We start from the raw sequence: 14,084 nt of genomic DNA, 5'->3' as shown, positions 1-14,084 counted from the left end.
AAAAGACAAAATGAAACTAACAAATGAAAAAAAGGTCAAAGTTATTAAATAGTATTTAGTTTGTTTGACCAACAATAAACTGAAAAATGAAAGTCAAAAAGTGAAAGACAAAATGTTAAGTAACTAATGAAAGTGATTTTGGGTTAGGACTTGGGCGGGCAGGGCAGAAAATGCCCTGAGAAATAGTGAGGTGCTTCTTTTGCCAATATCATGATGAAGAAGTTGGCCAAGAGATGCCATTAAAAAGATAAAGATATTTCATAGTAAAGTCCTTCAAAATGAGCAGAAAATAGGAACAGGCCACACTCTCTGGTAACCTTTCAGAGCAAAAAAGTGCCATTGCAGACTGTGGAGAAGCCTAGTCAGACCTAAAGCTGTGGCAAGAGGCCAACTTTATAGGAACCATAGGCTAAGGTCAAGTTCTGTTTGAGGTCATGGGCACAGGCACAGTACACATGTGCAATTTCAGGTACAACGTAGCTTCTTTACAAGGAGTTCAGAAGGAGGAAGCATTAATTTCTAGGGGGCATAGTTTGGGTGGTTCTGTTTTGACTGATAAGCTTGAGTCTTGGCTTATATAAGTTTTCCTTTGTTGCACGTATTTTTGCCATAACCTTTGAAATTAATCACATTAATTCAAAGTTATGGATATGATTATAGGGTATTTTTCCTAACAGTTCACTTTATTGCATATGAACCCAAAATCTGCTCAAGTTGACTTTGTCCTGTCTCTAGTTCCCACCTGTGATTCAGGACATATTTGAGCAGAAGGTAACCACAGAAAGGGAATTACCCAGGGGCTGCTAAGGGAGGAAGGAGAGTTCCATTTTATTTTGTGGAAGAGGATGTTTGTGCAGATCCAGGGAGGTGAGAATCCAAGTTATCAAGTGCATTCATTATAAAGAAAGAGGTGTGTTTGTAGCCCACGCCAAACTGAGTTACTGAATATTCCTCCTACTTGCCTATCTCAATCCTTTACCTCATGAGTAACCCTGGTCCATATCAGAACCACTTGGGAGAAAATTTAAAAATGTTTTTATGCTCTTCAAAAGATCAACTCTCCTTCCATTGCTGCTTGGAGTTCACCAGAGTTGACCTTATAGAGAAGGCTTACACTTTCATGAAAAAGGACACCCGTGTGGTGTACCGTGTGGGAAAAGCAGCATCTAACTGGAGAACTGTGTCCCCTTCCCGCCTCTTACTTTTATATCAAGAGAAATAAGCATACTCGATAAATGGAACCAGGACAGGGATGAGTGAACAGCTGCAGCTTATACTCAGACTAATCCTTTTTGAATAATTTTTCTATTATTACATATCTCTCGTTTAATTCTTTTGAACTCCATATTTAAATGTACTATTTTATTTGCGTCTTGTCGTAGCCTCTTTGCTTATGCATCATTGACTCCTCAAAGAACAGAGCCAAGTCTTGAACTGAGTTATATGCCCAGCGTTGCTCAACATATCATGTACCATGTCACGTGTGCCATTTCACATAATTCTACAGCCGGAAGACAGCAGAGGAATATTTTCACTTATCTACGTGGTCCAATAACATCTGCCTTATAACACCTGGTCTTGGTGCTGGCTCCCTGAGAAAGACATGGTTCGGGGCCCAGTAAATCACTGTGGCCTTCTTTTATCCTGTAACTTGGCAGACTTCTTACCTATGCACTGTGTACAGAGCGATGCTACCGACTCATCCTTCCCTTCCCTGCCTTGTTTCTTGGTACAGGGGCACCGGAGGAAAAACTGGAAAGTGAGGAAGTTCATTCTGAGAGAAGACCCGGCCTACTTGCACTACTATGACCCTGCTGGGGTGAGGTTTTCTGTAGATAAGTCGATTCAGACACAAGCTTTGCAGTGTGAGCGAGCCGGGGCCACACCCTGCTGTTTGATCACTTCTGTTTCCATTCTCAGGTTTCTTCTTAGTTTGTCACTCTTTTCTATTATTTCTCCTGGCAACGTCTGAGTTCTTGTGCTTCTAGGACTTGAAGACAATATCAGCATATTATATGTATTTGGTTAACTCAGTATAACTTAATTTGTCCCATACAATATCTCTATCTATCTATCTATCTATCTATCTATCTATCTATCTATCTATCTATCTATCTATCTATCTATCTACATATCTATCTATCTATCTACATATCTATCTATCTATCTACATATCTACCTATCTATCTACCTATCTATCTAATTGCTCTTAGCATTCAAATAATGGGTGGTTTTATTGTGACATTTACACACACACACACACACACACACACACAGCTTTGTTATCATTTCTCTGCCTCAATGCTCTCTCGTGTCTTCTCTTCTCACTCCTCTCACTCAATTCTTCCTCCTCTGAACAGACTTTCTGCTCTCACGTCCCATACAGTCTTCACACCCTTACACCCCTTCCCTTTATACCTTTCCCCCTCATTTTTAATCCCCACTCTACTTTCTAATGTCTTCCCAGGAGAAAACATGAGAGCCAGTCACCTTTCTGAGTCTGGCTCATCTTGCTTTAACAGAGTGGTCTATAGTTCCATCCGTTTTCCTACAAGTGTCGATAGTTTGCTATGTTTTACACATTTTCATTACCCATCCATCCAATCCAACTGCTAGGTTGAATTATAGTGTATTTCCTCTCTCTAGTCGTTAGAGAAGCCTCCACACTTGATTTACGTAGTGGCTGTCTCAGTCAACATTCCCACCAGCAGTGTGCAAGGGTTCATTTTTGTCTATATCCTTGCCAATGTTTATTGTCTTATTTTTATGAGAGCCATTGTGACGGGTGAAATAGAACCTCAGTGTGAGTTTGATTTGTACTTCAAACACGGATTGACTGCTTGTAGTTCTTTTGAGAACTGTCTATCCATTTCATTCGCCCAATGTTTAATTCGATGATTTGTTTTCCTTGGTATTTTATTTAGGAGTTCTTCACATATTCCAGATACCAACTAATATCATGTTTCGTGTAGAATTGGCCAAGGTTTTCTCCTGTTCTGCAGGCATTCTCTTCACTCCGCTGATTTAACTCCGCCCATGTGGAGAAGGGTTTCAATTTCCTGCATCCCACTTTTCAATTCTTGTTATTTCCTGGGCTGCTGGAGTCCTTTCCAGGAAGCCCACTCCAAACATCATCTTGAAAGGGAGAGTAGACGTTCTCCATCTCTCTTCTCTTCCCAGTCAGACTGACCCTGTACTGGGTCTCCTGTTGGATGAGGCAGGTCCACACTGTGTACTTTGGAGACACAGCAGCCTCTCTGTCCTCTAGGGTGAAGATCCCCTGGGAGCAATCCACTTGAGAGGCTGTGTGGTGACTTCCGTAGAGAGCAACCCCGATGGTAAGAATGAACTTCGCTATAGCTCGAATGTTAATAACATGCATAAATTGTCTGAAAACTTTGGAGGGAATTAAGTGTCATCCCTTCCCAAGAGCTGACTCGCCTTTTAGAACTTGGGAAAAGGGGTTGCTTTATTCATGCCTCGAGAATGTCACTGAATAATGATAGACAAATCCACTACCTCCAAGCTGGCTTCCACAGAGAGCTTGACCACAATTCTTGATGCTGTGACTTTCCTTAAAGGAGATGATGATGTACTGATCCATATAAGAACATGTTCTACAACAAATGGAACACCAATTCGTCGATGCAGAGTGCTCAGAGGGGGAATACCAGGCATAGTTGGCTAGGTCTGTGCTAGTTAGTCCTCCACAAAACCTACTGTGAGCCATGCTACCCTGTTGGATCTCAGTTCCTGCTCTGAAAGTAAAAGGCTACACTAGATGCCTTTGATTGACACACGGGTTAACCATGTGCCTGTCACCTGCCTGGTCTGGCCCAGAAGACCCATGGAGTCATTGAGATGTGGCATTCACACAGCCGGTTTTCATTTTCCTTCCCTGTCACTTGCCAGATTTTTTCTTTCTGTGTTGTTTTATTTAAAAAAATCATATTTTTGAGCACAAAACAATACAGAAAACTATGTCACGATGAGCAAATTTCAGCTGCAGTACCTATACAACAATTTGTTTAATGCATGCTTGTTGACCTCATCTCTTGATAATTTATCTTGAATCAGATGAAGACAGACCATTAAAGGGGAGCAAACCATGGGATCATTCTGGCTTGACATTTTGGCTTCATTTGCCTTTTCATCTTTTATTAAGAGTTCAGACTTACCAGTGGAAGGGGAAGCCCTTGGTCCTGCTAAGACTGAACCCCCAGTGAACGTGATTGTTGGGGGAGGGCGGCAATAGGGGGAGGATGGGGAGGGGAACACTCATAAGGGAGGGGAGGGGGAGGGATTAGGGGGATGTTTGCCCGGAAACCGGGAAAGGGAATAACACTCGAAATGTAAATAAGAAATACTCAAGTTAATAATAATAATAAAAAAAAAAGAGTTCAGACTTAGGCCTTAGTTTAGACTATACTTACAAGATTGATGTTAGATCTGTTCTGGGTTTATTATATATGTCTGCTTGCAGATATAAATATATGTACCTTTTAATATAATGTGTATTGAGGTTGGCTCTAGGTTTATATTATGAGAAAAACAAAGAAACTTCTTAAACACCATCGGAAGTTACTTACTAGATGCTATTGGTGTGACAAGCCAAGAAATTTAGCATTACTTACTAATGATCAATGAAAGTGTTTCTCCTTGAGTATTATACATGTTTCTCAATAATCATACTACATAGCTATCTTTACAAATACTGCATGTATCCTTGGGGAATGAATGTAGACTTTAGGACACTGCGAACAGGCATTTCAAGGCTTGGGGAAGGAAAAGGGACAGGGGAGTTTCTGGTACTCCGGGCTATTTTACTTTCTCTCTCCCCAGGTAAGAAGAGTGATGAGGAGAACCTCTTTGAGATCATCACAGCAGACGAAGTTCATTATTACATGCAGGCAGCCACTGCCAAGGAGCGTACTGAGTGGATAAAAGCCATCCAGGTGGCCTCACGGACTGGGAAGTAAGGACAATGTTCAAGTCCTCATCCCCTCCTGAGGGAAGGCCATGTGTAGATAAGTGCATGTGTGACTTGTCCATGGCCATGGTAATTCAACCAAAAAAATACAAGCAAACAAACAAACCTAGGAGTAGGAGGTGTTTGCTTGCATGTGGCTAACCAGGTGTCACATAATGTTGTTTGTGCATCTCCACTCACTCTGCCTCTCCACCCTATCTGTGTCTGCATGCCAGATAATGAGCTACGCCGGTAGGATAGGCTACATAGCCTTTCCAAGCCTTAAGGACACTTGTGGAAAATGAAAGCATGGAGTAGGATATCTCTGAGGTCCTCTCTAGGTTGAAAAAAAGAGCCAAACAGCAAATAAATCCATAATGCCCTGTGATTATAACCCCCATGGAAGGCAATCTGCTTCCCTCTGATCCTGGTGTCCTGTTTTGGTCAGGTAGTGGGCTTTTGCCTCTCACCGCATGTGGCTGTCTCTTTTAGACATCACCTGTCTTTGAAACTGTGGCCAAAGAACACTACGTGGTGCTGAGAACACTAAGAATTCTCCTTTGTTTTCTGGTCAAGTAGCTGTTGTTCTTGGCTGGGATTATGTGAAGTAATGAAGTAGCATGTGTGCTTTCTTGTCTGATCATGCAGACACTTATCAAGAGCAGCGTTCTGCCTTCAGTGGAAGCCAGGGGCAGCCGAGGGTCTTTCTAGATGCCAAAGCTGCCTAGATCAAGATCTGAAGGAGGGCCTCCCTTTGTTCTTTTCTGGAACATGATGCATCATTTCTTACAATTATAGGGCAAACCCTAAGCCCTTCAGTTTCTCTTCAGTTTTATAGAAAATTAACTCATTTAGTGTCCTTGCATGTGTGAGGGGCATGGGCCTGGCTAGCACCTCCCTGATCTGCAGAGAGAGGATGGGACTGGATTGTAAGGCAAGTTGAATAGATGATACAGCTATACAGGGTCAGCACTGAGAGCCTGGAGTCTACACAGAGCTTGTGATGGAGGCTATCAAAGTCGTGAACTTCCTTTAGGTCTTCTGATCTCAATGCCATGAAATTCTTCCGTCTTAAGAGTAAGAAACTCCTATTTGGGCTCCGAGAGCTTCCTGGTCCTGTTATTAGTCAGAGCTGGTTCAAAATAGGAACTTGTCTATGACTTTTTTCAGTCTGACTAATTACTTCCCGTCCTAAGGTATAAAACCAGGTATTCATGCAAAGGGGTATTTTTTAAAAATATTATTTATATGTGTATGGGTGTTTGGCATGCATGCATGTATGTGCTACACCTGGTTCCAGTGGAAGACAGAAGAGGGCACTAGATCCTTTCGAGCTGGAACCATGTGTATGGTGTGGGAATTGAACCTCGGTCCTCTGGAGGAATAGCCAGTGTTCTTAGTCCTGAGTTAAATTGCCAGCACTGGGACTGTTTTCCTAACTCAATACTTAGTTCTGTGGTGTCAGTAAAGGAAGCAGGAAACCTTTCCCTGATTCTACAGCTCCTCTTCTGCATGGGTTCAATTCCCTTGTGCCAATCATGCAGCTCTGGTTATTCTCCGGTTAATTTATTGATGGCCAAGAAGCAAAGGGCTATTCTTTTCTTTGATTCTCCAGCACATTGTCTTTATAGAATCCACACAACATTTTATTTAGGGCTAGTTTTCAAATAATTATTAATATGGTGTCAGCATTACATTTTGAAATGGATAGGATTCAGCTTAGTGTCTTTTTGGTGTGTTGATTTTGTTTTGCCTCTCATTAACTGCTTTCCCTTTCATGTTCTGAGGAGGGTTTTATTCTACTTCTCAAATCAATTACACATACTTGTCATTTAAAACAAAACAAAAGTCAGGGACTGAAGAGAACTTCAGAGCACTTTCTATTTTATGCAGAGGACTGGGATTCCGTTCCCAGGTCCACATGGTGGCTATGATTCTATGTCTAGGGGATATAAGACCCTCTTCTCCAAAGGTACTGGAGACATATGGACTGCATGCATGCATGCAGGAAAGTGCTCTCACACACAAAGCAAAAGGAAATATATCTTCTTTTCAAGGCAGTTTACACCCACACTGTAGACATGGTTTAAGGATGAGGCAGAACATGCTTCTTGTTTTTAACATGCAGGCCTCAGCTATAGTCCTTAGAAATGAAAAGACCCATTAAGTACACATTAAGTACACACCTAAACGTCCTTCTTTAGGGCTGCTAAGGATGCTGAAATTTCATCTCTACTACAGCCTAGTGACTGTTTTCCCCTGGGACTTCAGGTAGATAGTAATATAGGTGTGCACAGTGGCCTGTAGCATTGTGAAGGCTCCCTAATGTAAGCAGTTTTCTTCTCTTCAGGAGAAGTTGTCTCTCGACAAAACAGGTATGTAGGGACTATTTAAATGTGCTCTTTATACCTGAACAACTTTTTGGCCTACAAATAAAACTCAGATCCTGCTGGGCATATCAATCAGATAACAGACATGATTTGAACACTGTCGTGGTAGCCAAGACCCTCAGGATGCATGTGGAGGGTGAGGAAGCCGATGATTCTCCTTGCAGGATGGCTGACACTGTCAAGAAAGACATTTTTTCCCCTCAGTATTCCAACTTAAAGTGGGAAGAAAGCAGGCTGCGTTAGCCACAGAGGTTTTAAGAAATAATATATTTTATCTTTATATAGTGGCATACATATGTAAGCCCAGAGCTTGTGAGATTATGGTAGGAGAATAGTGAGTTTAGAGTGAGTTTAGCAACACAGCGAGACCACTGAAATAAGGAAAGAAAGAAGGAGCAGAAGACAAGGTGATAAAAGGAGGCAATGATCTTCATGCCTCATACAACAGCTGATAGTGAGTCAGATAAATAAAACGTCAGTCTGAAAAGTAAAACAACCACCAGAAGTCAAGATACTGAAATCTTACAGCATGAAATGAGCATCAATGTTTGGTTTCTAACACACACACACACACACACACACACACACACACACACACACACTGCACCATAGTGAGGGACTTTCAAAGCAGAATGAGGAAATTATTTAAATGAAGACATCTATAACCATTTGGTGCTTTCAAGAGATAATAAAGAAGCTAAACAGAGGCTTGTAGCTCATTGCTTATAGACTTTGGAGATTGATATAAACACCTCTGGCACCGACATGTAGGGCAAGAAGAAGACAGAAAGGTAATTGCCCAAGAGTTCAGAATGTATTCTGTGTTCTCTAAATACAGGTTTTAAAACCATGCAGGATGTATTAGGAGACATAGAGGAGATGGTAACGGAAAAAGAAAATAATGGGGGAAGTTCGAAAAGTTTAAAAGTTGCTTAAAAATAGAGTGAAATTATACCCTCACTGTGTTTGGCCTAGTTTCAGGGCAAAATGAACATTAAATTTAGAAGTCAGTGGAGGAGACAAAGCAGGTGGGAGGAGCTCTATTGAGGAGAAACACACAGAGATGTTTGTGGCAAGCCTTAGATATGATGGGGAAAACACTGCTGAACCTTGGGATCAGGGCTCAGATGCAGTCCCACAATTTACGTAGTTACAGCCTCCTTTAGTGCCAACTTCTGTGTCAGTTAGCATTCCGTCACTGTAACAAATGTCTCAGAGAAACCAACTTAGAGAAAAGTTTATTTTGGCTCACAGTTTCCATTAATGGTTGGCTGGTCTCTAGTTTGGGGCTTCTGGTGACTATTTTATACCAGCAGCGAGCAGGTTCTGGTTGTGGGTGTGGTTAGGAATGGAAAAGATTCTGAGGTTCTCACCTCCTTTCCAAATACATGTTGCCAGCGACTAGAAGACCTACTACTTGGCCTCTTACAGATTTTCCTGTCTCCTAACGGCAACATGGGAGCCCAAGCCTTAGTCACATGAACGTTTCTGCGACATCCAAGTCTGGCACCCTCTTTGTTGTTAAAATGAAATTGGTGTTGCTGTTCGGACCAAAGTAGATCAATATGCATGAACTACCTGGCATATTTAGGAACATTACAAACCCTAGCTTCCCTTCCTTTGTCTCTTCTTCCACTGAAGGCATTGATGGTAATCTAAGGGAATGGCTTTCGATTTTTTAAAAGTTTATCAAAACTGCCTAGAATTCCTTTGCTGAACATTTGTGTATAAAACTTGCTCAAGACCCCTTACCTTATAGTTACAGGATATTTAAAGCTCAGCTTACCTGACTTCTGAATCTATGTTCTTAAGCTCACCATCTTGTCGTGGATAGACTTAGCTCTTCCTAGCTTTTGGTGTCTATCTTGTTTCCATAGCGACCCTGTTAACTGTGCCCTGGTTCCTGCCCTATCAGCTACAGCAGCATTTCCTGTTAGCACACTGTCATCCCTGACTCTGGGTTCTGAGCTTTCTGTGGCCTAAGGGAAGCCTCTATGGTCAAATGTAGCTAAGCGAAGGGCTCCACCCATGGGCACTGGTTTTGAGGTTTTGGGGGATTTTACTCTGTGATGTGTTATAGCGAACATTTTTTTCTGGACTGATTAGGATGTATTTATACACACGTACACTGGGTACTCGTGTGTTTTAAACTTCCCTCTGTGGATGAGCAGCAAGAAGTATTCACACAGACACAGGAAAAACCTGCCGCATGAGATTAATGGTAATTGAGGGCCAAATGAAAGATGTCTCTTCTGGTGGAGAACTGAGTATGTGTGGATCCATTGCAGGGCTGTTCTGAGTTTGAAGTCAGTCAGAGACACCCCTGATCTCGAATTGTTTCGAGAACAGAAGCTGAGATCTTAGCAGAGAGGAATAAGATGTAGATCCTTATATATGGGTAATTAGAAAGCAATAGGGCAAATGCCCAGGTTCTGAGGTAAAAGTACAAGAATCTACTGGGGTCTCATACTTGATACTTACGTTATATAGCTTTTCTCTTTGTCACACGTGTTTACAGCACCAATGTGATTGCAGTTACTGTAGCACACTGTGCATATCGGCCCCCAAATCAAGGAAGCAAATGCAAGTTTCCCCAACTGCATTTGGATAGGAGCCAAATGACTTTCAGATCTTCACGTTCTGATTGTGACAGAGGCCCAGACTTAAATGAGCACTGGAGAATGCTATCCCAAAGGATTGGCATTAATGCGTCAGGTGGCAAGCACATGGAGGGGATAAATACTGCATACTGACTTGTGCATTTGGTAAACCTGTCCTTTTTACGATGTTTACCTGTAGGTTGTACTTGAACTATAACCAGGCTGTATCTATGTGTGAGAGGATAGGGAGGAACCCAGTCTGCCTCAAGAATCATTGTCTTCCTTGGGAAGGATTGATAAGGATTGATAAGGTGCTCGATTTAATCTTGTGAAATGAATACTTTGTTTGCAGAGGTAACGAAGGTATACTTTGTTTGGGCATTATTATTATTACCTGAGGAATGACAAGTTTCCTGAGATTTGCCAATAGCCAGTTATATGAGATGTAGCCCAGACCAGGAACCATATCAACTATGTTGTTACAAATGTTGTTTTATTTCAAACTCACACTAAGCCTTCTTTATGGTTGTACAGATGAGGATACCAAGAAGCATTGACGCGAATCCGACTGGCCAAGAGTCTACAACTAGGAAAATAGAGAGGAATTCAAGACCAGACTTTGAACTTTCAGTTGGCGTTCTGTCTTCGCCTTCCTCAGATGGGTCCCAGCTGTAGCATTATTGTTTATTTAATATTCACTGAAGCAAGAATTCTCACTTTGTATGTTTGTTCACCGCATCCCGGCACTCAAAGAAAACAATCTTGTGCCTGTATAACTTGCCAGGGGAACTCTGGAGACCTCACGGATATTCCAGAAAGTCTCAAGGCTGGAGGAGGACGAGATGTTCGTTCTTTTGTATTCTGAGTTCTCCCACCTGTTTTCTTCTCACCTGAATAAAACAATTTCTGTGAGACTCTACACAACACATAAGATCTCGGCCTACATGTGTCCCTTGCTTTTCTGCCCGTCTGCTCAACGTTATGTCTCCAGTGTACAAGGATGTCAGCTGGGTCCTTAGGAAAGCCCAGCCTGAGATAGAGCAAGGAGTGAAAGAAATGTATTAAGAAGGGGAAAATGATGATATTAAAGTAGACAAAAGTTCAAAGAAGTAGAAATTGGGTGAGGAAACTTTAAAGCAAATGTTTAACAACAGGTTTGGCCTAGAAAGAATAGCAAGGGGCCATCTTCCCCTGACCAAGCAGGGCATCGGGTCCTCTGTCTTATGTGGAGAAGCGACCCAAAGTGATAATATTTTTATGGACTACTTAACAGAAGTGTATGGTTTCTCTAATTACTCAGAGTCTCTTAAGGAAAAACGGCCGAAAGATCAGAGACAAGGGATCCTTGGGAAGAAGCATAAGGGTAGACATCTGGGAGTGGGTGTAGAGTGTGAGCATGTGTGTGTGTGTGTGTGTGTGTGTGTGTGTGTGTATGTGTGTATGTGTGTATGTGTGTATGTGTGTATGTGTGTGTGTGTGTGTGTATGTGTGTATGTGTGTATGTGTGTATGTGTGTGTGTGTGTGTGTATGTGTGTATGTGTGTATGTGTGTATGTGTGTGTGTGTGTGTGTATGTGTGTATGTGTGTATGTGTGTGTGTGTGTGTGTATGTGTGTATGTGTGTGTGTGTATGTGTGTATGTGTGTATGTGTGTGTGTGTGTGTGTATGTGTGTGTGTGTATGTGTGTGTGTGTATGTGTGTATGTGTGTGTGTGTATGTGTGTATGTGTGTGTGTGTGTATGTGTGTATGTGTGTGTGTGTATGTGTGTGTGTGTATGTGTGTATGTGTGTGTGTGTATGTGTGTGTGTGTGTGTGTATGTGTGTATGTGTGTATGTGTGTGTGTGTATGTGTGTGTGTGTATGTGTGTATGTGTGTGTGTGTGTATGTGTGTATGTGTGTGTGTATGTGTGTGTGTGTGTATGTGTGTGTGTGTGTATGTGTGTATGTGTGTGTGTGTGTGTGTGTGTGTGTGTGTGTGTGTGTGTCATATTCTAATAGTCTCAGAAACTTCCATCACCAAATCACTTGGCCTGCAATCACCACAGCCCTAGCACAAAGGACACGTGAATGGGTGGTCACAGTGGTGGATATAGAGGTCACATACAGGGACAACACAGCATTGGCTTCAACCTCCCAAGGCTTATTTAGCTATTATTATTATTTAGCTCTGAGTGTCCAGCATGTGAACAGTTAAGACCAGTGCTGGACACTCTGTGGTATTCTTCAAGGGAAAGAACAAGTTATTTGATAGGCTGGCTATATTCATTCTGATTATTTTGTCCTCACAAGACTAGATGCTGAATTTAGCAGTGGATTTCTCTTCTTTATCACAGTCCTCTATTTATAGACAAAGGGTCCACATATTATAGTGTCTAGTTAGAGAGTAATTTTAGGTGGGAAAAGGCAATAGAGCCATTTTATGGGTCTAGCACGTCCCCCAATCACGTTATCTCCTTGAGCCTCTGTTTAGCTCACCAGTTACCAATTCTTGATTCATGTTAAGACCATCCTTCCTATATATTCATATTTCTGTGATTAGATAAGAACCCTACCATGTACTGTTTGGGTCATTTCAAGAGTCTCCAAATGGGCTTCCATACCCCACAACTCTACTCCAATTTACTCTCTTTTCTCTATTTATCACTAAACTCTATAAGAAAGGAAGGACCCTTAAATAGCTAGTGTTGCTTATCTTCTAAACCTCAGCTCATCTTCAACTGTCCCATTGCTTGTACCATAGAATCTAATGTTGGTGAACTGTAATGGCTGAAAATATTGACTTGACTAAATTGGGAGATGCTTAATGTGTAGAGGACCGGTTTAGTACATATGTAAATATGACTATAGGGAGAATTTAAAAAGATAATTCCTGAGAGCTCTGACTAAGTGAACGGATAGTTTAATCCATTGGTAGATTCAAGACTAATGGGGGGTGGTAGATCACTGAAAGTTGGAGGAAGGTCAATGTGGGTGTATCTTTGGGGAGGTATATTTTGGCCTCTCCTGTTGCCACTCTGCAATGATTCCTGCTTGCCATAATGTACCCTGCTTTGGTTCAGCACACTCAGTGACCATGGTGGACTGAAACCCTTGAATCTGTGAACTAAAAACAACTCTTTCTTCTAACTTGTTTCTGATGGCCATTTTGTCACGGCCTCAAACAGAGCACATAAACTTGCACATAAGCAAAGGGGTGTCCTTGTTTAGTCAAACATTAATTTTCATAAAATTCGGGAGTAAGATGGGAAACTTAAGGAGGTCTTATATTCAAACAGAAAAGTAAACGAATGGCTGGGCAGGCAAGAATTGTCCACTGGTGCTGTAGGGACATGGCTGATAGGGTATAACCAATGGCTTTCTGATTGGACCATTCCATGGAAGACAACTGGTGTCTAGTACTAGTGTTCGAATACCTGTGTCTAGGGAGGACATAGGCCCTACCAGGAAGGTTGTTACTATTGTTTTGCTAAATATACACGTGTCTATCAAATTGTCCTTGAAAAGGCCTCTAGTTTCATGAGTCCCAAAGCTAGGGATGTCCTTAGATAAAATTCAATACCTACTTTGCTGAAATCTATACAACATATCTGATGTTTCTACCAATGTATTTGGAAAAAAAAAAAAACCCTTGATTTAGGACTTTGTTCCGTTACTATGAAAATGCATGTAAGTTATACAACACTGTGTATAGAATTTTTGAAAACCCTCAATCTATATTCCTTAGCCATGGTCAGTCATATTTTGCTCTAGAATAAACTCTAAACTTTTATTACTTTGAAGGTAAGATCAGTATTTTTTGTGTCACTGATGTGGAAGCTCCTATGCATGTCTCTATCTGGGTATTCTTGAATTTAGAATCTTTAAAAATAAACTGGCATTTGTACAGAAATCACTTTCTTTCTGGGTTTTGCAATACATTCTTATCAGATTATGCCCTTAATTTGTGGATCCTATGTTAACTCTTGGTTGATACTAAAACATAATGCTAGGACACAGGTGGTGTCTACAGAATGACTTCATATGAGGGAAAGTCCCACACACTTGTCAAAGCCTTATATGTAAGCAGATATAAACCTCTTTTTTAGGGATGGTGAATTGGGAAGGTACAGAAAAGAACTTTAT

General features: G+C 41.4%; 1 protein-coding gene across 2 annotated transcripts in view; it reads left to right on the top strand.

The window, feature by feature from the left end:
* Plek (pleckstrin) overlaps window positions 1–10,883 on the top strand; it is a 32,677-nt gene extending 21,794 nt beyond the window's left edge. The window contains exons 7-10 of one of the 2 annotated variants that reach the window (NM_001025750.1): window positions 1,736–1,819; window positions 3,269–3,338; window positions 4,843–4,975; window positions 10,494–10,883. In NM_001025750.1, the coding sequence (NP_001020921.1) occupies window positions 1,736–1,819; window positions 3,269–3,338; window positions 4,843–4,975; window positions 10,494–10,497 (291 nt within the window). In that variant the 3' untranslated portion in view covers window positions 10,498–10,883. Of the gene's footprint in view, window positions 1–1,735; window positions 1,820–3,268; window positions 3,339–4,842; window positions 4,980–10,493 lie in introns of those variants that run through there. The other variant, XM_006251520.1, reaches the window with a different exon arrangement.
* Window positions 10,884–14,084: the final 3,201 nt, after the last annotated feature.

The sequence above is a fragment of the Rattus norvegicus genome, chromosome 14, assembly GCF_036323735.1.
Source record: "Rattus norvegicus strain BN/NHsdMcwi chromosome 14, GRCr8, whole genome shotgun sequence".
Taxonomy (NCBI): domain Eukaryota; kingdom Metazoa; phylum Chordata; class Mammalia; order Rodentia; family Muridae; genus Rattus; species Rattus norvegicus.
This window is presented reverse-complemented; position numbering and strand designations above follow the sequence as displayed.